Here is a 21746-nt window from a genome sequence, read left to right on the forward strand (position 1 = left end):
ACTCTGCTGAAAGATCAATCAACTTCCTTTCTGTTTCTATGCTACTAAGGTTATGGAGAAGGCTGTCACAGCATGTAAGCAGAAGACACTGGAAGAGATAAATTCTACGGAATATTTTAGGGAAGTACAGACTATGTATACGTGATGATGTACTTAAAAATAAGCTGATGGTATTCAGTTTGAATTGTTTTTATAAAATGATTGAAAGAACATTAATAATCATTAAGCTTTTAAAAAGCAATGTTTTCAGAATTTACACAGTAATTTATTCAATTCAATCTAATTTTTTGCAAACAAACCATTTTTACTATTTTGTATCTATTTTCCCTGCATCCTAGTTATCCACTTCCTATAGGAAGACACAAACATGCAATATTTTTATAACTATTATCAATAACCAAACAAAAGCCATCTGAAATATATGTTAAAATTGTGCAGTAGTAAACATGGCTCTATCAATGCACAGTAGCTTAAACAAGTAGTGAAGTGAAGCTTGTTGGAAAGGAATTTAGAGGTAAAGCACTCTCGTGCAACCTTTTTCTTCATCATCAGATTTCTCCAATTGTACTGCAGCTTTCACCGTAGCAGATCACCAAGAGAAGTAAGCTTCCGCTCTTCTCCTTCTTGGTAAATCCCTGACAGTACAAAACCAAGTATTTTTAAGCACAGATTCTTGCTTTAGGCTGCCAAGTTGACAGCGTACATTCATTAATTGGCTTCATTTAAGGCCTTTTCCAAAGAAAACAAGGATTAAGCAAACAAACAACTCACAGAGTATGCGAAATTGAGAGTTTTCATAAAAATATTGCATGTTGATTGTGTTATGCCAACTGTTTTTAAACAGAATTACAACGAAAGCAAGTTCCTGTTGTAATAAATGGCATTATATGACTGACACTGAAATTAAACCAGTAAATATCTGTACCTTTTCCTCAGCTTGTTAGAGAACAAAAGCTTAAAAATCACCACAGTCTTACACAAAAATGAAATACAACGATTAGTAGACCTGTACTATGTTACTCCTCTTGATATCCAAAGCGCAAATGAAGTGCCTGTCCTCTGCATTTCGGAGCCACTGCCTTGGTTTACTGACAGTCAGTAAAACTTGCAGTTTTGAACAGACATTTATCATTTGAGAACATCTTTAAATAAGCTTTCATTACATTTCATCAAAACTTTACCTAAGGCACACACACACATTTCAAAAATTAATTTCAGTCAATATTTGCACAACTGTTATTGGTAATAAGACAAAAAAATCTCTTGCTGGCCCAAAACCGAATGATATATAAAACTCTGATGTTTTAAAGACAGCTTATTAAAAAATTAACATACCATAGGGAAACTGCATTTTGATTCCATGACCTTACTGTGATTCAGCTTGAAAATCCTTTCAAATGAAAATTCTCAAAGAGCTTAGTAACGGAAGTTCATTTCGAAGGAAATCCAATATGCAAATATTTCAGCTGTGCTCTTTTACAAATTGTCTGCCTTGTCAGTTTGAAAAACTGAAAACTAACAATGGAACAGTGTAAGTATACATGACCTTATTGCTTAATGTCTACCAAGAATGCCATGTCTGGTGGATTTTAAATTTCTGAAACTGACACTCAAAAATGTATAGTACACATCCCATAAATGCTGACTACACTCCAGCCAAAGCCTTGGAGCCGACACACTCTCAAACTTACATAACACTTACAAAGCTAGTTTAAATACACTATCAATCTATGTCTGTTGCTGCCTTGAAGTAATCCTGTTTAGTTTATCTTTTAACCCTATACTCGCAGGGAACGGTATCATTACTAACTTAATAGAAAAAAACACACAGGCAACAAACCTATTTTCTCAGTTCATAGAAAATATGAAAATGCAGACAGACACTCAAATCTAACTTTGCCCAATATTTGCACCTCCGGAGTCAATGTTCACCCCCAATTCCCATAGCAGTCAGGAAAGCAGGGAGGAAAGAATGGAAATGTCCTGTATGCTGGACACCATACAGGACTGGGGGAATGGATGAAGTAGGGCAAGAATAAAAACTAAATAATATACCATTTGTATGCATCTCCTAAGAAACCGCAGTCTCATTTACTAGTAAGGAACAAATAACTAGCAACTTTGCTTTTGACATCAGGCACCTGTGTAAAAAATGTCTGGTGAAAGTGAGCATATGCCATGCACTGGTATCTGCTGTATGAGAGCAGTTTATACAGGCCCCTAGTGGTTCAGCACACACAGCAGCAGATGAAGGGGAATTCCTACTCTTCCTACTCTGTGTAGTTTTGGTCCCTGCATTACTCAAAGGCAGGAACGAAAGGCAATGTTAAAAATGAAAGGTCATTCACTGACTAGACCTAAATTGATATTTAGTTCATTCACACATCCCCATGCCCATTCTTGCAAACCCTCTCCTAAGATTAAGCTCTTATTTGCTATCACCCATTGAGTTCGCTGACAGTGCTGGTGTTTGAGTTACATAACCATCACAGTAGAACACTAAATTCATATAATTTTTTAATGTTCATTTTAAGAGTAATATGACTGATGGGTCTAAAAAGACACCGTTTTCCTTACCATGCACCATTCCTGACAGCTTGCCATAGCACACACAAACCATAATGAATTTCTTAGTGTCTTCTTAGAGTAGAAGACTACTACTTAGAGAAAGCTTTCAGTGCTTTAAGTGGATACAGAAAAGCTATACATCATTTCTGTGCTGAAAGAAATCTAAATATACTCCACCATATTACCACAAGTGACAAAACTAAAATTGGAAAGCTACTCATGTAAAAACTCTCTCATTAAATCCTGCCTTTCTGTGTAATACTGCATACCTTAAAAATCCCAAGCCAGTATAGTTACAGCTTCTAGCAATTTTGATTGAGCGAAATTTGACAGCTGAATTTATTAAGCTGACCAGTTTGTCGATTTCACACATTAAAAAAGCAGTTATAGCACATCTCATGAGAGGGAATGTAAAGAAGCTATCAGAAAACTGGCATCTAAAGTATGATACAAGTATATACGATCATATTTCGGACAGGGGAGAATCTTTTTTTTTTCCTCAGAGTTGCTCCATTCATAACAAGAATTGTAGGAGCTTTGTTGCTTCCAGACCAGGAGAAAATGATGTCATTTACTATACACTTTTACAACAAGAAAAGAAAGTACGACCATTATAGCATTATATGCCACTAGTAGATACCAGAGGAATTAAAAATATGATATATTTTTCCATCTCTGTATAAAAATTCCCAATAACTGTCCCAATATGCATAAGTTGTTTGTGCTGGAACAAAAGGTATGTTGAAGGCGATCTCTGAAAGACTGAGAAGAAAATCATAGCTTCCCACATTAATCCTAAGTTTAAGAGAATACAAACGTCACCAAAAATACTTATGTCTTTAAATGGGAAACTCCAAAGCAAATCAGCATCTGTAGATTCATCCCCAATGTAACGCTGTCTCGGGCAGCAAGTGTAGGAACACGTAAAAAGCTAACTATTCAGTGTAAATAAACCGAGCTATCTGTATATGTCAAAACTGGGAATATAGACATCGAAATCATGGTAAAGAAGCTGCCATCCTTCCACGAGGCAGCAACTGTACAAAGGCCAGCCAAAAGAATAAAATACACATGACAGCAGTTCTGAAAAAGTATCACGGAGAAGCAGACATTCAAAAGCCATACATGCAAGGCTGAGTGGCAGTGTCTTAAAAAGGGAAGAATACCGTTCTGTCAGGGAACCGAGGGGACAGTAAACAGGCAAAATAGGGGATTCGGTGGAAGAAAACAACTGTTTTATTTGCAAGTCTGGGAAAGCTCGGTTGCAGCAGTGAGGAGTGCCTGCTTGTACGGGCAGACGGAGCAGAGGGAGCTGCTAAGTTTGCTGAACAAATTTAAGAACCTCTTTGTAAGCGCTCGGAAAACTGAGTTTCCCTCCCGATGTGCTTCCTTTCAAGTGGTTTCGCGAGAGTAAACAAGAAATTAAAAGCCTAACCTGAGAAAAGCTTCGCATCTCCGTGCCTCCCTGCTCCGCCGAGAGACAGCAGGAGGAGGAGAAGGAGGAGAAGGAGGAGGAGGAGGGGAGGAGGAGTAAGAGGAGGTGGAGGAGGAGGAGGAGGAAGAGGATGAGAAGAAGGGAGCCCTGCTCGGACCGGCGCTGGGGGGTCCCTGCCGATCGCTCACCCCCAAACACCGTCTCCCAGCGGCAGACGCCTCGCCTCTCACCCTTGCTGCCTTCCCCCTTCTCTCCACCCGTAAAAATAAAATAATTAATATTAATAATTCTCTCGCCAAAGCAAACAGCCAGTGTGTAATTACCGTACTCCCCCCTCCCCGCCCGCGTACAGCACCACTCAGTGGAAACGTCGACTCCGATCCATCAATCGCCCTCTCCCTGCCCCATCCCCCGTCCCCGCACCGCAGCTCCCCTCGCTCCCCGAGCAGGCCTCGCTGCCAGGCTGAGACCGGTGGGGGGGCGCGGGGAGCGGGCTGGCAGCGGCCCGGGGGGGAACCCCGGGGCACCCGCGGGGAGAGTTGTGTGCGAGGCACATGTGTGCGGGCTGCGCGCACACACACGCACACGCACACACACTTTTGTGCTCACACCCACAAACGCGCCGAAAGAGGCGGCAAAGAGGGAGCGGCGGCGGAGGAAAAATGGGTCAGGAGCGGGGCAGTTACCTGGTCATGCTGGCTCCCCCGGTCCCAGCAGCAGCCGCCGCCGCCGCCTGCCCGCCTGCCCGCCTGCCGCCGCTTCCCGCCGCCGCCACCTCCTCCCACTGCTGCTCCCGGTCGGCTCCGGGGCGGCCAATTTAATCCAAGCCCCGAAGCGGCAGCAGCAGGAGCCACCAGCGGAGCCCTGCCACTGCTGCCTGGCGCTCCTGCGTGTCTCTCACAGTACGGCACCGGGGAGCGGAAGAGAGTCAACGAGAGTCCGAAAATCCAGCATCCAAAAGAGCCAGGTCCGCGCCTGCCTCCTCCTGCCAGCGCCGCCTCTCCTCCGCGCTGCTCTGCTCCACTCTGCTCTTCTCCTCTTCTTCTCCTTCCTGCGGCGGCGGCGGCGGGTGCTGCTGCTGCTCCCGCTCCCGGGCGCGCTCTCTGTTCCCGAGCTGCTGCTCCGTTTCCCCTCCTCCTCCTCCTCCTTCTCCTCCCTCTCTCTCTGTCTCTCTCTCTCTCTTTCTCCCTCTCTCTCCCTCTTCTTCTTCCTTCCCCCTTCTCTCTTTTTTCCCCCTTCCTCCTTTCCTTTTCTTCTCTTTCTTTTTTTTTTTTTTTTAGCACATTCCTTCGCTACAAATAAAAGCGAGGTGTTCCAGCTACCCTCCCGCCCCCCTTCCCACAAAAAGTGCAGCGCAAACAAAAGCGAAGAAAGAGGGCACGGGGCGGGCGGAGTGGGAGGGCAGAGGCACGGGAAAAAATCCCCAGAAACCGTCCCCGAGAGCCGAAACACGAGCAACCCTCCTCCTGCTCCTCCTCGCCCCTCGGGGAGAGAAGGGGGACGCCGTGGGTGCGCGCTCCCGCTTCGTGGGTTTGTTGTGGGGTTTGGTTCGGATGGCTATTTGAGCAGTCTTTGTTGGGGGGGAGGGGGAGGAGACGGTTGTGCTTTTGGGGTTTTTCTGGCGGTTTTTGTTGTTGTTGTTTTGGTTTGGGGGTTTTTTTGTTGAGTTTTTTTTTCGTGATTTTTCTTTTTTTAATCCTCTTAACGCTGTGTCGACCACGGGATCCGTACGGCCCCAAGGGTTGCGGAAAGCATGCTGCCGAAGCCCGTGCCTGTGCGTGCGCGGGGATGCGGGGGGAGCGGGTGGATGTGGACTCGATCCAGGAGCAGCCGCCCCATCCCGGGCCGCGAGCCGGCCGGGAGCGGCGTCGCGCGGCCACCGCGCGCACGCACACCCGCGTGCGGCTGAGGGCAGGCGCGCTGACGTCACTCCGTGCCGGGCCGGGGGACTCGGTGGCGGGGCCGGGGGGGCTGCGGCCCAGACGGTGCCCCTTGTCCCCGCTCACCCCGGAAAAACTTCCCTGGACGAAAGAAATTCGCCGGAGTTCGGATGCTCGACTCCTTGTGCGGGTGCGCAGTCAGATGGTTAAACTGCCGGGGGCGTACCGGACCTCCCGTCCCGCCAGGGGTATGACAGAGTGTTGCAGAGCGGTTTTTTCTTGTTGATCGTCCTCGAGCATGGCAAGTCTCAGATCTTCTTCCTGAAGAACGGTCAGGTGCCACGCCAAGTGACAGCACATGTGTGTAACGTTGGGCTAAAAAAGGACCCGTCCCGGCTCTTCTTAGCCTGCCCTGTCCAATCCTCAACAGAGAAGGAACAGCGTGTGGGACGTAGGATTTAAGTGAAAAGTGCTTTGGGAAACCTCAGTGTTAACTTCTAGGTGTCTTCAGAAGCCTGCAACATAAGGTCCCTGTGACACACTTGGTGCTGTGTGAAATAGAGACTGGATGTGGCACCTCCTGCCATGGACTAGTTTAGAAGGTGGTCAAAGGTTGGATTCAAGGATCTCCAAGATGGATTCCAACCTAGTTGATTATGAAATGGGGGTAGAGTGTTAGGATAAACACACTAAGTGCTAGTCCATCCTTATGGTGATGGCATCCCACTAATATTGATGCCGGAATAGTTGGCTTCCTGGTTTCATCGGAATGAAGCTGCGAGTGCACCATTGACCAGGTTGGTGCTTCTAGTCCTGAGTTCTGTGCTGGCTGGCTGCAACCTGATCAAACTGAGTAGCCCCTAATTCTGAAATCAGTCATGTTGGTATCCGCAAAGTTCTTTGCAGATCAATGATACTTTCTGCACAGGAGAGTGATTTGGGTGTTTTATATCATATTAATTGTATTTTATCAACCCCTAGAAGATAGTGCTGCCAACAGGAAGGCTGATAGAAGTGAAGATAAACTCTGTTCTCCCCAACTCCTATAAATCGCTGTCTTCTTTTGATGTTACCAGTGACACCATTAAAAGTGGTCCCCTGAATAATCTTACAAGATCACTTACACGGTCCTTTCCGAATAGTATGTTTCAAAATACAAGTAACTTTGTAAAATTATTTTGTATGATAAGGTAGCTATCAGTATACTAAAGAAAGTATCTTTAGTATCAGTATACTAAGAAAGTATCTTATCAGTATATCAGTTCTTATCAGTATACTTAGCTGTTTTAGTGTTCTTCATGCTGTGATCCTGACATGACATTGAAGAATTGAGCAATAAACCTATGTATTTTATATTTTCGTGTGGTATCACAACATAGATGGGTTTTGGGGACTACATTTAGCTTTCCTTTATTTTACAGTTATAAGCAGCTATTCTTTCTGTTCAGTCAGTCTCACAGTACACATTAGGAAGAAATGCATCACATTAGAAATAAATTAATTTCTTTCTATTGAAGTATTAAAACCAGATCTCATTAATATTATTTATAAGTTTTCCAAGTTTTGTAGTGATGCTAAAGAAAAAAAAAAAAAAGAAAATAACCTAAATTCATGAAGCAGCATTAAAACACTGTATACTTACAGTCATTATACTGCATATCACCACTTGGTATCAGTAGCATAAATTTTGTATTTAAGATAGTAGTGTATATATATAAATATATAAATGTATATATGTGGTTTGTTAATATTCCTTCCCCGTTAAGAGGAGATAACACAGCAAGAAGCCTAATTCATTTGTTACAAACTACTCATTAAGGTGGATTTTTTTCCTCAAACTACATTAAAAATTCAAACAAGGCATTCTACACTGGTGTTCTATTTTTGCCAAGATTGCAACAGTACGTTACTCTAAGGTTAGTACAGCATTGAAGTGGAAATATGTTTACACATTTTATTAACTTTGAAATGTTTCCTGTGAAACACTGAACAATCTCTAAGATAGCACTTAAAAGTAGGTTTGGAATATAGGACTGTTCTATTAATTTTTTTTTTCCCAGAGGTGAAAGGAAGAGGATTCTTTTATTTGAAAATAAGTATCATGTCTTCCCTCTGACGTTTTATAAAATTATGCATCTTTCTGTTGTCATTCAAAATTAATTGTTTAAATCCTATTCTTCCTGCTCACACAGCCACTTTCAGAGTCCTCATGGAGGCTACATACCAGCAGTCCAAGTCTGATGGAAAGCGCAAGATGTGAATGCAGGTTTAAAACTCAAAAGACGTAGCAAGGGAGGAAGTGAAATGGGTCAGTTTTCCTGCTGTTTGTCTGAATACCTACCTGGGACCATACTCTTGAGTGACTTCCGCCATAGCTCTTCAAGTAAAGGACCAACCATATGCCTTCATGTCTCAGTCTCATGAATTTCATATATTAAATAGTGCTCTGTTCATAGTGTGAGTGTTATTTTCCTTTCTTCTGTTCTGCCTCATATTGTTACTTGCATTCCTGGTAAATAACATCCCACTAAGCTCTTTAGCACAGTAGGACATTCCATTAACAACTGAATCCAGCAGACAATGAATGGATGGACACAGCAAAATCAGGAAGGCAAGGGGGCGCAGGATAGGTGGATCAGGAAGGTTACTCTATAGTTATCTCTCCCTTTTTTTTCCATATATTATGATAGCTGTATTTTAAAGTTTCTTATGATTAACGTGTGACAAGATGTTGGCTGAATCGATCAGATTATTTGTCATAAAACTGCAATAGTAGATATTTTGGGCATTGGCTTACAAAATAATTGTAAAAAATGTTCCTGAATTGCTGAACTGATACTTGAAAATTCTTGTTTATAAACCACAGTCACTCTGACTTCCTATTGTTAAAAATAATAAAACACTACTAGACAAGTAAACACATGTTATCTATATGCAAGAACTTATTCAACTAATTCAGTTTTAGTGTCTTTTAAGTGCTGATTTAGTACCTCAGCAGACATTCTCAGTACTTGTCTTCATCTTGTGAACATTTGCGATTCATATAAATCTTCTAACTGATGAAACAGGTAGGTAGAAACAAAGGTATGGAGAGGAAAGTGATTTTCATTGTAGTTTTTTATGATCATTTTTGCCACATTTGCTATTTTTTCCCTGCTGTCTTAAGGAAATGAGGCTTTATACACTTGCACGTTCTGCCTGGTACTCAAAGAACTTCTATATGTACCAGTGCATTTCAAATCTGTTTGAAAGGATTCAGGTCTCCTATCCTACAGGACTCAAACCTTGCTCTACTTTTTCTTCTGTGGAAATGGATGTTTGAAAGACAAGGAAGATGAGCAGGTTGGTCCACACACTCACCTCAGCCCATGCATAGGTGTGACTGAGTCAGTCATATACCCTACCGGGGACCCAAGCTAGCAGGGTGGTGGAATCAGGTGATGTAGCACATTAACTCAAGCTCATTAGACTTGGTTGCTTCTGCTTGTCAGGGGACAACTTGTTGTACTAGCTATTTGGTTTTTGAAGGGGGTGGAGTGTTTTGGTTTGGGTTTTTAAGTGGAAAGCGCAAGAGTCCAAAAAAACTAATAAGTAATCACACAGCACATGAATACCTGCAGGAATTTGGATATGATGAAACAGGATCAGCTTTATCAAAGTGCACTATGATGTGTGCCACAAACTGAAAATAAACAGCAGTTTACATAGGGAAAATTGTAAATAAGATTTGTAGATAGAGGAGGCAGCTTTGTCTTTTATTTCTGGACTATTTGGAGTATCTCAGATGTTTTGAGAACTCTGATCACTATTTAGAGAGGATATACTTAGAATACAGAACACAGTGTGGTGATATTGTTCTTGAGTATCATGCATGTATATATATATATATAAAGTATGGATACGCACAGGTGCAGGAGTTCTGTTGCAAGATCTGTCTTGAGTTTGAATATAGTGTGATAGATGCAGTCTTTTGTTCTTCTTTTTTTAAGTCTGGATTCAAAATGTAACCTTCAGGGGAAAAAGTTACCACTAAATTTAAAGGACAGGAGCAGACAGCTAAGACTAGAATCTCAGAAATATTTTCTAATACGAGAAGAGGAAAAAGGAATCCACTAAAGGAAAAGCAATAGCCAAATGACAGCTTGCTAGTTCACATCTTTTACAACAACAAAACAAAAATTAGACACCCTGTATTTCCCAATGTATGTGATTATTTAATGATTGCTCAGCATGCATCAGGGAGACTAAAGGCACCATTCTGCACACAGAAGTCAGAGATCACAGTCTGTATAACACTACTTGATCTAAATCTTGATGAACTTCTTGATGTAAATATTCATAAGTAGCAGAATTCATATATTTAAAAACTCAGGAAGATACTAATAATGTAACTCATTCACAGAACTGGAAGATTTTGTTAATCTTTCACTTGAATGCTGAGTTATAGTTCCTAAGGAGACACTACTGGGTAGTTTACACAGTTTCTTTTATATAAGAGTACCCCAAAATGCTTTCTAGAAAACAGGATCTCACAAACTAACAACTGGTCCAAGTGAAGTCTCATCAATATGAATGTTTGTTCCCTTCTGCAAAACTTCAAGGAGGTTCAGATCACAACATCTTATATGGCAGTGCTGAGCTGTCAGGGGGTTGAACAGGGTGTAGAGGGAGGAAAATGAAAAGTCTTAGTTTATTTCCCAGCCTTGAACCTTTTGGTTCTTGAATATAGGAGTGTTATGGAAGAAGCAACTCTCATCTGAGGGAGGGAGTGTTGCTCCATCCTTCTCATGTTGCCTTCTTTCTACTCGTAAATCAAGAGGCATAGACAAGAACTGGGAGGCAAGAAATGGATTGTCCCAGCAAAGCAAACCTTGCAAGACAGAATATGAAGAGGGAAAATAAAAATATAAAATTCTTTTCAACATCTCTCTCCTTACAGTTCCCTCCAGTTAATATTTGAAGGTCATTATTGCTGTGGGCCTATAAATATTTCAACCACAGTATAGACAAATGTCTGCAGTACCAAAAGAAGGATATGTTTTGCTAGAGTGGACCCTGTCACGCCATGTCTTGCCTTTGAGTCTGTCTCAAAATAGCCAAGTTTATACCTCTTCTGTTGAATCTGATCAATTTATACAGATGCAATTAAAGTAATTTTTCTCCTCAACATAAATCTCACTAACTTTAGAGAATGTGTTTCCTAATTAAAAGTATAGAAAAGTGTCTGTGACTAGTGGGCAAGTGTCCTCATTACCAAAAAAAAGGTGTTATATTTGATAATTATGTTCAAGCAAAGGACTTTATGAAAAATCATGTTATTCTCTCATTTCTAGATGCAGTTGTTCCAGAGGAAACTGAAAGTTTAATGGCAGGTCAATCTAGATAAAGCATCCTGAAGTATTTAGTGCTGTCCCAAAGTTTGAGGGCTACTAATCCATCACTTTTAATAAGCACTGTGTTCAACTTATTTTCAGTTTTAAATAGAAAATATTGCAAATTCCATGAAATCTGATATCAGCAGGACACACTTCTACACTATGACCTTAACTGTGTAAACAAATTGCTGAATTTCACTGAAACAATAAAAATATTTTTCTTGTAATCACTCTGTTTATATTACCTTTCCATTGTTTCGCCTTACGTTTCCTTCCATCCTATTTATTAATCTCTGAAAGTAAGCCCACTGAACATTTAATGTATGAGTGTAGTATATAAACTATGCACTATCACATCCTTTTATGGAAGACTTTGTATTTTCGGCAGAACAAGAGGTGTTAAAACCACATTATCCAAACAAATCTGCTCACCACACAACATTCTCTAATAATTTTCATTCTCAGCAAGTCAATTAAAACAGAAATTAGGACAATGAGAAAAATCTATATTTTAGCCAAAGAGGTTATTCATGAAAAAGGAATGGAAAGATTAAATCTGTTGTATTAAATCCAGATTATTAACAAGCTCGGGTGCCAAGTCCTTTTTTTTTTCAATGTTGAAAAGCGCTTTTCCACATTAAACTAGCCCTTGGAGGGAAATCACGTATTAGTCACAGGGGTTTTTTTCAACAACAGAAAAAAACTCTTCAGAGTTCTGTTATAAAAATGACAACCCATTCATTATGAACTTCAGTAGACATCTCTTTTTTTGATGCAAATATAGTTCAATGTCCTCCATAAATTTTTTTTTTTTTTTTTAATAGACCCAAACTAGCACAAATGTGAACTGGTGAAAATCAAACCTGAAACCTAAGAATTTGCAGGTGTTTTCTTATTTAGTTCCTTCACTAAGAAGGCACAAAGAATATAATGGGCAATAAATTTCAACTCCAGTGTTTATGGAATGATAGCAACATGATTCATGTTTTTAATCTCAAGAAGGTTCTGCATACTCAGGTTGCAGTTAGGATTTAAAAAAAAAAAAAAAAAAAATAGAAGAAGACAAAGAAACAGAGACTGTTTCTTCTCCACACTCCTTTTTATTTCCCTCCTCTGGATTTGGTTCTGTGACTTCTTGTTCAGTTTTGCAACAAGCAGGTTTCTTCTCTCCCAGTGAAACTTTAAATTATCTTACAATCAATCACATACAGTGGCTTTCAAGAATCATCTATTTCTTACATCTTCTAATGTGTCCTTTCTCTCTGTCAAATGACTATACTTTTTTCACCTTAAATCTGTGCTTTCTCAAATTCCAGCTTCTCTGTTCCATTCCAATTTCCACTTATATTGCTTTCCTCTTTTCCAGATTTACCTTATTCTCTCTTTTCTCAAACACCTCTATCTTGAGTCTTTCTAACTCCCAAATCCCTCCACCTTTCATTCCAGTACACTTGTGTTTATATATGTAATGGGGAAAAGGGGAAGTAGATAATATTACCTAAGCTGTATTTTTTGAGATCCCAGACAGGTCTGCACATTCTTGCTCAACACATTGAGAAGGAGGATGTAGCAAAATACTATACAACAGTTAGAACACTGGGGGTTTTGCCTCCAGTACCTACACTCTTCCACAGGATGTCCTTCAGAAGCTGAAGGCTTGAGGCAGGAGCAGTTCTGAACACAGGGTATCCTACTAAATATTTCTTCTTGATACGTCGTTCAGTACCTAAATGCTTGGTTGGCTATACATTGCTCTTCTCCCTTCCTAGGTCCAATTAATTTTGATTCTGCAAGGTGTAAAACTGACCTCAGAAGGAGGTGATTTATAGCTAAAATTTGGAAGTTGGTTTTCTTAAAGATTTTGAGGATATGGAACTTCAAAGAAAAGAAGAATTTAAGTCACTTTTTCATCTGGTTCTAAGAAATAGGTCACAGATATGTCATATTGGACACCTTCAGGAGCAGTAGTAGAAGGCATTAGCTGTTTTTTCAGGAAAAGTAATGACCTTGGGATCAGAAGGATAATTATTCAAATGACACTGGCATGATTGTCCCCTCTTTTCAAATAATTAAGGAGACAGAAATTCCAGGTTTTCCGTAATTCTTTGTAAATAATATGCCAAATCTCAGGGCATTTATTACAGTTTGCCCCTGCAGACACTGTAGTGAGCAGCAGCTGGTTTTGTGGGCTCACTTGAGCGGAGACTATTTAAAAGATGTAGCATGAAATAATACTGTAATCTTTTTTTTCTTTCCGTGCTGACTCCCAAGGTGGTAAAATGCAGTGATCATAGTGATGATAGAGGTGTCTTCCTGTAATTATGCACTCAGTATACAATCAACAATATACTGAATGCTATCAATATGATCTGAAATAATAAAGTTTGCTACCAAGAGATAAATCATTCATTGTCTTTCATTCTACAGATGCACGTGCACCTGCACACACACACACACACACACACACACACACACACAGAGACACAGACACAGACACAGAAGTGCTTTTCTAAAGAGGTTTATAAAAAAGAATGGCACAAACTTAGGATGTGGTGAAGTACTTTCAGTTAGGACATTTTCTGTGTTACATAGCAGTTTGGGGGTTTTTAAATAAAGAGGGAATGGGGTTGCACTTGTTTTCTGGACACAAGGAAGTGCTAGATTTATGAAAATTATTTTTTATATGATTTCACTTAGAAGAAATCAGTGAAAGAAAATGTGTATTTTAGTTAAAGTAAAAATAAAGCTTCAACTTAGATGATTTTTGTTCAACAAGGATTGTTAGTTCACTTGATAATTCCTCAAACAACAGACAGAAAGAACATCCAGAGTATGTTTGGAAGATTCATGAAATAAAAAAAAAAAAAAATGGAAGGAAATAATATTTTTAGGTATTTCTACCAGTCCAATGCTTTCAAACATTACAGGTTCTACTGGCTCATCAACCCCATCAGTTACCAGGGAATCTAAACACTGCTGCAGTTGGTCCTTTGTTCAGTGCTACCTGGATGCTGTTCCTCATAGTGGAACTCTTTATTATTTATTATTTATTTTGGTCTCTTTATTCTGTTGTTGCTAAGCAGGAAAAGACAGATATGCCTTCAGCAGAAGGATATATGCCTCCTCTTCCTACTCTGGTAGGCCTGGGTGATGTGAAGCCCATGGACATAATGAGCTGTAAGAATTGAGATATATTTATAAATGATCAATTCATTTTAAAGAAGAATGAAGCAAAAGGAAGAATTCTGAGCATAAAAGGAAGTTTCAAAGATTGTTTTCATTTCTTGGGAATATGATGCCATAAGCCACTAAATAAGTCATAGAATCATAGAATATGCTGAGTTGCAAGAAACCCCCAAGGATCATTGAGTCCAGCTCCTGGCCCTGCACAGGAATATCCCCAAGAGTCACACCACATGCCTGAGAGTATTGTCCAGTTTCTTCTTGAACTCTGTTAGGCTTGGTGCTGTGACCACTTCCCTGGGGAAGACTGTTCCAGTGCCCAACTATTCTCTGTGAGAAAAACCTCATTTTCTGTTGGAGGTGATTTTTATGATTGTAATGAACATAATTATGGTGGTTAAACAGCCTGTATTATAAGTGATTTTTAGGTGTGATATTGTCGTCGAGCTGCAGTTTCAATTGTCATCATGTTGCAAGTGGTTGCCATGGACATCGTGCTCAAGAGCCAGTTTCAGCTGTCATTGGACAGTTCGTGGAGCCACAGCAGCTCGACCAATCCCTGACTTACCCTGTTGCTATCCTGCCCCTACATACATATGTATTTGCTTCCTATGTTTATGAATTTTCCTGGAGCCCCTGGTGGTCTAGTGGTAAAGGCGCGGCGCTATCACCGCCGAGACCTGGGTTCGATTCCCGGTCAGGGCCACTCCCGGGCTGATGGAGCTCGTTAGCCCTGTAAAAAGGCAACCCATCTACGTCCTAAGGACCTCGCTGCCACCGTCCAAGCTCGCTTGGCCCCGGCAGATGAACCTTAGGATTAAAGGGTGGGCTCAGTTCCGCGCACACTGTGTCTCACCTAAAAAATCCAATGCGCAGGCTGGAAGGTGTAAAGACCTTCCCCGGATCTTCGCTCGCCAAGACTGGCCATTATTATTATGTATTTTCCTATACCCAATCCTAGTTGGATGATTAGCATGCTCCTCCTATTCTCCTCCCATATTCTTGAACCTTCCTCCCCAATCCCTATGAAAACCCTCCATTTTCTGATAAAGTTGATTCAGCTCTGTTACCCTAACACTGAGCTAGCTGGTTGGCATTTCGACTTAATTCCGACAATTTTCCTAATACCCAACCTAAACCTCCCCTCAGTTTCATGCCATTTCCTCCAGTCCTGTCACTGGTCACGAGAGTGAAGAGATCAATACCTGCTCCTCCACTTCCCCTCACAAGGAAGTTGTAGACTGCAATATCTCCCCTCAGTCTCCTCCTCTCCAGGCTGAACAGACCAAGTGACCTCAGCTGCTCCTCATACAGCTTCCCTTCAAGGCCCTTCACCATCTCTGTTGCCCTCCTTGGACACCCTCTAAGAGTTTTAATATCTTTCTTATATTCCATTACCCAAAACTGTACACAATATTCAAGGTGAGGCCACCCCAATGCAGAGCAGAGCAGGACAAACCCCTCCTCCCTCCACTGGCTGGCAATGCTTTGCCTGGTGCCCCCTAGGTCATGGTTGGCCCTCCTGGCTGCTTACTCACATTCAACTTGCCATCAACCAAGATCCCCAGGTCCCTTTTCGCAGAACTGCTCTCCAGCCTCTCATTCTCCAGTCTGTACACACAGTCAGCATTGCCCCATCCCAGGTGTGGAATCCAGCACTTGCCCTTGTTAATCCCTTGTTAAACTTGTTAAAGTAAGCTTTTGTATTGCCCTGCTAAGAATTTATGAGACCTGTTTCACAAAAAAAAAAAAAAAAAAAAAAAAAGTTGTCTATCAGGTGCTGGTAGCTTACATTTCTATTTTAACCCTGTATCTGGTTTGTCTTTAAACAAACATTTGTTTATGCTTACTTTACCTAATACTTCAAAGTGGCTACATTAATGATCTGTGATTTTCATTATTTAACATTCTCCCAACCTGAAGAAGCAGCGTCTGAAGAAATTTACTTCCAAAAGCATCTGAAAGACAGAAAGCTTCCACTAATGTGGAGAAAGGGCTTCCCAGAGCTGGCATTTACTTTCTTTCATAATGTGTTATTTTGAGCTTGTCCATGACTACAGACATGGACAGTTACCAAGCACTATCAGCAGTGATGCTGTTATAGTTCTATGCATAGGAAGCAAAAGGGAAGAGGGGACAAGGCACTGATCTCTTCTCTGTGGTGACCAGTGATAGGATCCAAGGGAATGGCCTGAAGTTGTGTCAGGGAAAGTTCAGATTCAATATTAGGAAAAGGTTTTTAATCCAGAGAATGGTTGGGCACTGGAACAGTCTTCCCTAGGAAAGTGGTCACAGCACCAAGCCTGACAGAGTTCAAGGAATGTTTGGACAATGTTCGCAGATGTATGGTGTGACTCTTGGGGATGCTCCTGTGCAGGGCCAGGAGTTGGACTTGGTGATCCTTGGGGGTCTCTTCCAACTCAGCATATGCTATGAAAGTTGTCTTTTTCTAGTCCTTTAGTAATTGAGGCACAAGAAGAAGTACCTTACGGTTTTGTGGGTATCAGAATATACTTCCCTGTGAGGTTTTGAAAGGCTGTACATCACAACCTTGGTACTTAGTATACCATTTCATGCTAGTATTCAAAAACTGAAGAAAACAGAAGTGAAAACAATTCAGAGAAGTCAAAGCGGTGACATTTTTTTACTCCTTTGTGCATAGGCAAATACACAGTTTAAATATGTAGCTGATCATGCACTTTTTTACTTCTTGCATTTTTGGTATCATAGATGATATTGTCAATCCATACAATAAGTGTCACATAGGTTATAGAGACAAGGCTGATGCCAGTGTATGCACACAGCTTAATTGTGAGCATACTCTTACATTCACACTATACTAAAGGAGATCAGTCTTCTGTTCAAAGCAATGTACTTGGATAAGCATTTCAGAAGCAGAGATACAAAAATGTAGTTATTTCCCTCGAAAGACTGAATTAGTCTGCTGAAACTTGTAAAATGGCCTATGAAAAGTATAGTTTTATGAGTACAAGAATTGAATTTATTCCAAAGATATCCAAAATACTGTCACCAAGTGGAAAACATTTAAAGAAATACTAGGAGATGATATTCCCAGAGCTCACTGCTAAAACCTCAGTGATTTCTGTCTCCTCATTACTTATGCAGTATCCACTCCCTGTTTGTCTATATAAATTGCTTTCTTCTAGTTATGATACAACAGTGTAATTCAACTCTTCCTACCAAACCACAGTGGAAACCTGAGTGCTCTGACAAAGTCATGAGGTCTGCCTAGTCAACACAAGTTTTTCAGTTACCCTGGTCAAAAATTTCATTATTGCTATTGGCAGAGCACGTAGGCATGAAACATTAATTAGTTAGTCATTCTAAGTTAATGTATAATATCTATTTAAAAGTGAGAAATGCACTTGCAAAAAAAAAAAAAAAAACTTGGTACGTTGTGTGCTGCTTATTGATTGGCAAAAAAAATATTACAGCAAATGGTGAGGGATAAAGAACTGCTCTTTTCCAGAGGTTAATATCAGATCGGAACAGGTGTAAACCTTAACACAGTTCAAAATTATGTTTCTGAAAAGATGTTTCTCTTCATATATATAAAAGATATTTGTAATTACCATAGAGAAAAATTATGAAAAGAAATTCATCATTACAAAGAGAAAAACGAAATAATGCATATTTTGTCTCTTGTTTCAAAGATCCAAGCATGATTAACGTGGGTAAATCTATTTGTGATATAGATAGCTCATTAGAATATCTTTAGAAACTCCTAATCTCCAACCAACAAGGTGCGTCAGGACTCTTTCTTTTCATACTTCACTAAAACATTTGGAAATACAGAGCTCTTAGACTAATCCTTTATGAAAACTGCTTTGTGACCACAGTAAATTATCTTATTTATATTGTTGATCAAATTATATACATAAAATGTGATAATATTTTACCTTAATGTATACTTTTTTACACTTTATGATATCATCATCGAATATATGAACTTAAGGGTTAAATTGCTTATTTAAAACTTAACAGTAATGAAATTCAGAGAATCATTAAGGTTGGAAAAGACCTCAAAGATCATCAAGTCCAACCTTTGACAGAACACCACTATGCCCACTAAACTATATAATGACCATGTCTACTTGTTTATAAAAAAACCTAAAAACATAAGCATTTAATTTATTAAATTAATAAGGAATATTTTCCTTTTGTTGAAACGTGCCATTATATGATTACAAAAAAGAAGTAGTATAGGATGCCACATAAAAAGTATTTTCAGTACTAAATATTGTCAGTCTGTTCTCAAAGCTTTTTAGATGTTCTTACCCTATAAGTTTTGGAACTGAACACGGACCTCTGTCTAGACTGACCACATGTTTAAGAAGCACTTGACCTGGAGTGAGATGGAATATCTGAATAGCACTGATTTACCTTGACTCTTTTAGATAACTTAAATATCTCTAAAGGAGGCAAAATTTATTAACTATGAAAAAAAAAAAAAAAAAACTAAAAGGAAGATTTTCATTAGAGGGAGATTATAACTATGTTTTCAAACAAACATCTTTGAAGACCACATCCTGAAATCTAGTATGCTTTTAGAATCTAGAACAGAAGTTATTTTTGCTTTTGTGTTGCAGACTATTTTAGAGGTGAGGTGTTGTGGGTGAGGAAAGAATGTAGGAGGCACCCTTAATTAAAGGAAAGCCTCCAATCCTCACAGCTATACAATTTATTAAGTGGTAAGAAATCCATATTCCCGAGTAATCTGTGATTTAGTCTGCCTTTTAGGCTATCTGGCTGAGAGCTAGAAGTAATATTTATGATTATTCAGAGTTACTAGTGCAAAATGCTTCAGAAATGAAACACATACCAGGAATTTCTCCAGAGTCAGTCCTCTTTACAGAGTTTAATTTTTCCTGCCTGCCTGAGGTGATCAGTAGACATCCTGTAGCTGGATTTTCTCTCTTATGTTGTACTGATATGGTACAAAGTGCAATCAAATTCCAATTAATTCTTTTAAAACTGTGATTACTATTGAGTATCATGGCATTTCATGACACTTTCCATTTTCCTATTATTTAGCACATATTTATTTTAAGTAAATTATAAACATGGAAAGGAACAGTGGTGGAGTGTGTTGATGACACTGAATTGTATCAGGAAAAGTCATGCAGTTTCATGTTATGTCAAAGGTTCCAGAAACAGAACTGTTTTTCAGTCCTTAGAAATTTGGGACACCCAGAAATTTGAGTGCAAGTTCTCTGTTGACCTAGAGGTTTTCTAAAAGAGAAACCTAGATGTTTCACTTAAGCAGTAGATGACCCTGATTGAGTGGGGAAAGGTGTACAAGGCCACCGCTAGAGGTACCTCCCAGCGTCAACCATTTTGTGATTCTGTAACAAAAAAATTTCCTTAAGAAAGTTCAACAACAAAGTAAAAGTTCCTATTTGATCACTAGAGACTGCTGCATGCTAGGAAAGAAAAAAATCAGGTTCTGACCATGTTTTCTTTGTATGTCTTTGTGCCCCTTTTATGGACAGTTTTTGTAAATGCAAGAAGAAAATTTATCTGCAGACCCTACACTTAAGTTAACATCAATAAATATCATTAAAAAATTAAGAAACAAATAAATAGGTCTGCAACCTTGTCTGAAGAACTCCAAACATGGAATGCTCTGAACTACCAACTTCTGTTGTTAGCTTAAAAAATAGTCTGTCTATAATGAATCAGTTTTCAAGTACAGGAGAGGATATTTAATGTGATAGTGGTGGAGGGGGATTTGCTTACACTATCATCTTCTTATTCTTATGTAAGGACTTATTCTGCAAAGAAACCTTCTGCTGCTAATAGTACCCTTCTACCAACGGGACAGCACTACTTCAGTGTCAGCCCTTACTTCAAACACGTGAAAATGTGCAAAGTATTCCATGTCCTAAAGAACTGATTCACGAAGAACTACTGTCCTCTTATCTTTACCAACAGTGCTCAGTTGCTAAATGATCTCCCTGTCTAAAGTGCACTTCTAGATGTACAGCTCACTTGCCATTTATCAAAATCATTCAACAAATACAATGCATAAGCATATTCAAATCCTAATCTAGGTAAATCAGAGAAGTATAAGCTTTTTCTTTTTCAGGTCCTGGAAAACTTGTGTAGAAGCATAAAACTGGGGTGTGCCATGATGACTGTAGTTCTTTAGTGTCTAGATGACTTTTCTTCAGTGATGCCTTGCAGAAAGCCTTGATGCCCTCTGGTAGCAAAGAGATATGAAGACCATCAAAACAGCTGACAAAGTCCAAACTCTGCCATTAATTCTTCATTTGCTGTGGAAATTAGTGCAAGTGACAAAGAGATATTTTTTGTTCAGCTCTTCTTGAACAAGAAATTTAATTTTGTGCAGACCTTTTATTTCCTAATGTGTAATTAAGACATGAACATCTCAAAATTATATGCCTCAACAGGTAACCAGCTTTTGTCTTAATTATAGGTGAGAGAAACAATTTGGTTTCTTATAATTATAAAACCATAATTTTATGACAGAAAAATTTCCTATCAATGTCTGCATGGAGTTGAATTGGGGGCAGGAAGTTGGAAATATCTGGACTCTGTCTGTGTAATCAAAGAAAACAGGGATGAAAGAAAGACTGGAGTAAAAGAAAGACAGTCCTGGGTCACTGGGCTTCAGAGAAAAGAAAGAAAACTTCTCAAATCATAAGCATGCACAACCCTGAAGAGAAGTCAGAATAATTTAGTGTTCCTATTCTTCTGCTGACAGTGAATACAGGTATAAATTTGTGTGTACACCTATTGTTGATAATTCTGAAGGATGACAACTTTCTATTGTTGTCACTTGCTTTGTTCAAGGAATGAAGGTCTGTGTAATGGACCTAAGCAGAGATTGCAGTCATCCTGAGGAAGTACTTTGAGTGCTTTGACTTCCAGTCACAAATGGGATTATGGGAGTGGGAGATGCTAGTTTGTTTGGATTAACCAATTCAGGAATGTTGCTTGCTTACCTTTTTTTTTTTTTTTTTTAACCACTGGGCCACTGTCAACCTTGGTGTTAGTTAGCAAAATTCCTTCATATTCACATACAAGTGTCAATCTAACATTTAGCAGGCAATCATCAGCAACTGCTCACTGGATTATCAGTATCAAAAATTATCTTTAAAGCTGGAATAAACAATGAGATTAAGACACCCAGATCTCTGTGTCACACCAGTAGATTGGCAGAACAGAATTAGAGGTTGATGTGAAAACACAAGGTCAGAATCTACTTTCCTGGGCAGCTCAAGAAAGAAGAATCTAAAGCAATTCAGAGGGTATTTATGT

General features: G+C 39.7%; 2 protein-coding genes across 47 annotated transcripts in view; one reads left to right on the top strand and one right to left on the bottom strand.

Moving 5' to 3' along the window:
• The window catches only part of PTPRD (protein tyrosine phosphatase receptor type D), a 1147190-nt gene that overhangs the window by 332034 nt on the left and 793410 nt on the right, over window positions 1-21746 (bottom strand). The window contains exon 1 of one of the 46 annotated variants that reach the window (XM_050328662.1): window positions 4690-4837. The exons of 44 other annotated variants lie outside the window; for them this stretch is intronic. The gene's annotated coding sequence lies outside the window, so the exon portion shown is untranslated. Of the gene's footprint in view, window positions 1-4003; window positions 4100-4689; window positions 4838-21746 lie in introns of those variants that run through there. One more of the 46 variants, XM_050328663.1, reaches the window with a different exon arrangement.
• LOC126647540 (uncharacterized) lies at window positions 1522-11383 on the top strand. Its single transcript, XM_050329839.1, has 3 exons — window positions 1522-1531; window positions 4356-4970; window positions 8076-11383. Exons 1-3 carry the CDS (start codon window positions 1522-1524, stop codon window positions 8141-8143), a joined length of 693 nt encoding a protein of 230 aa, XP_050185796.1. The 3' UTR covers window positions 8144-11383.

The sequence above is a fragment of the Myiozetetes cayanensis genome, unplaced genomic scaffold (assembly GCF_022539395.1).
Source record: "Myiozetetes cayanensis isolate MyiCay16 unplaced genomic scaffold, myiCay2020 scf4, whole genome shotgun sequence".
NCBI lineage: Eukaryota > Metazoa > Chordata > Aves > Passeriformes > Tyrannidae > Myiozetetes > Myiozetetes cayanensis.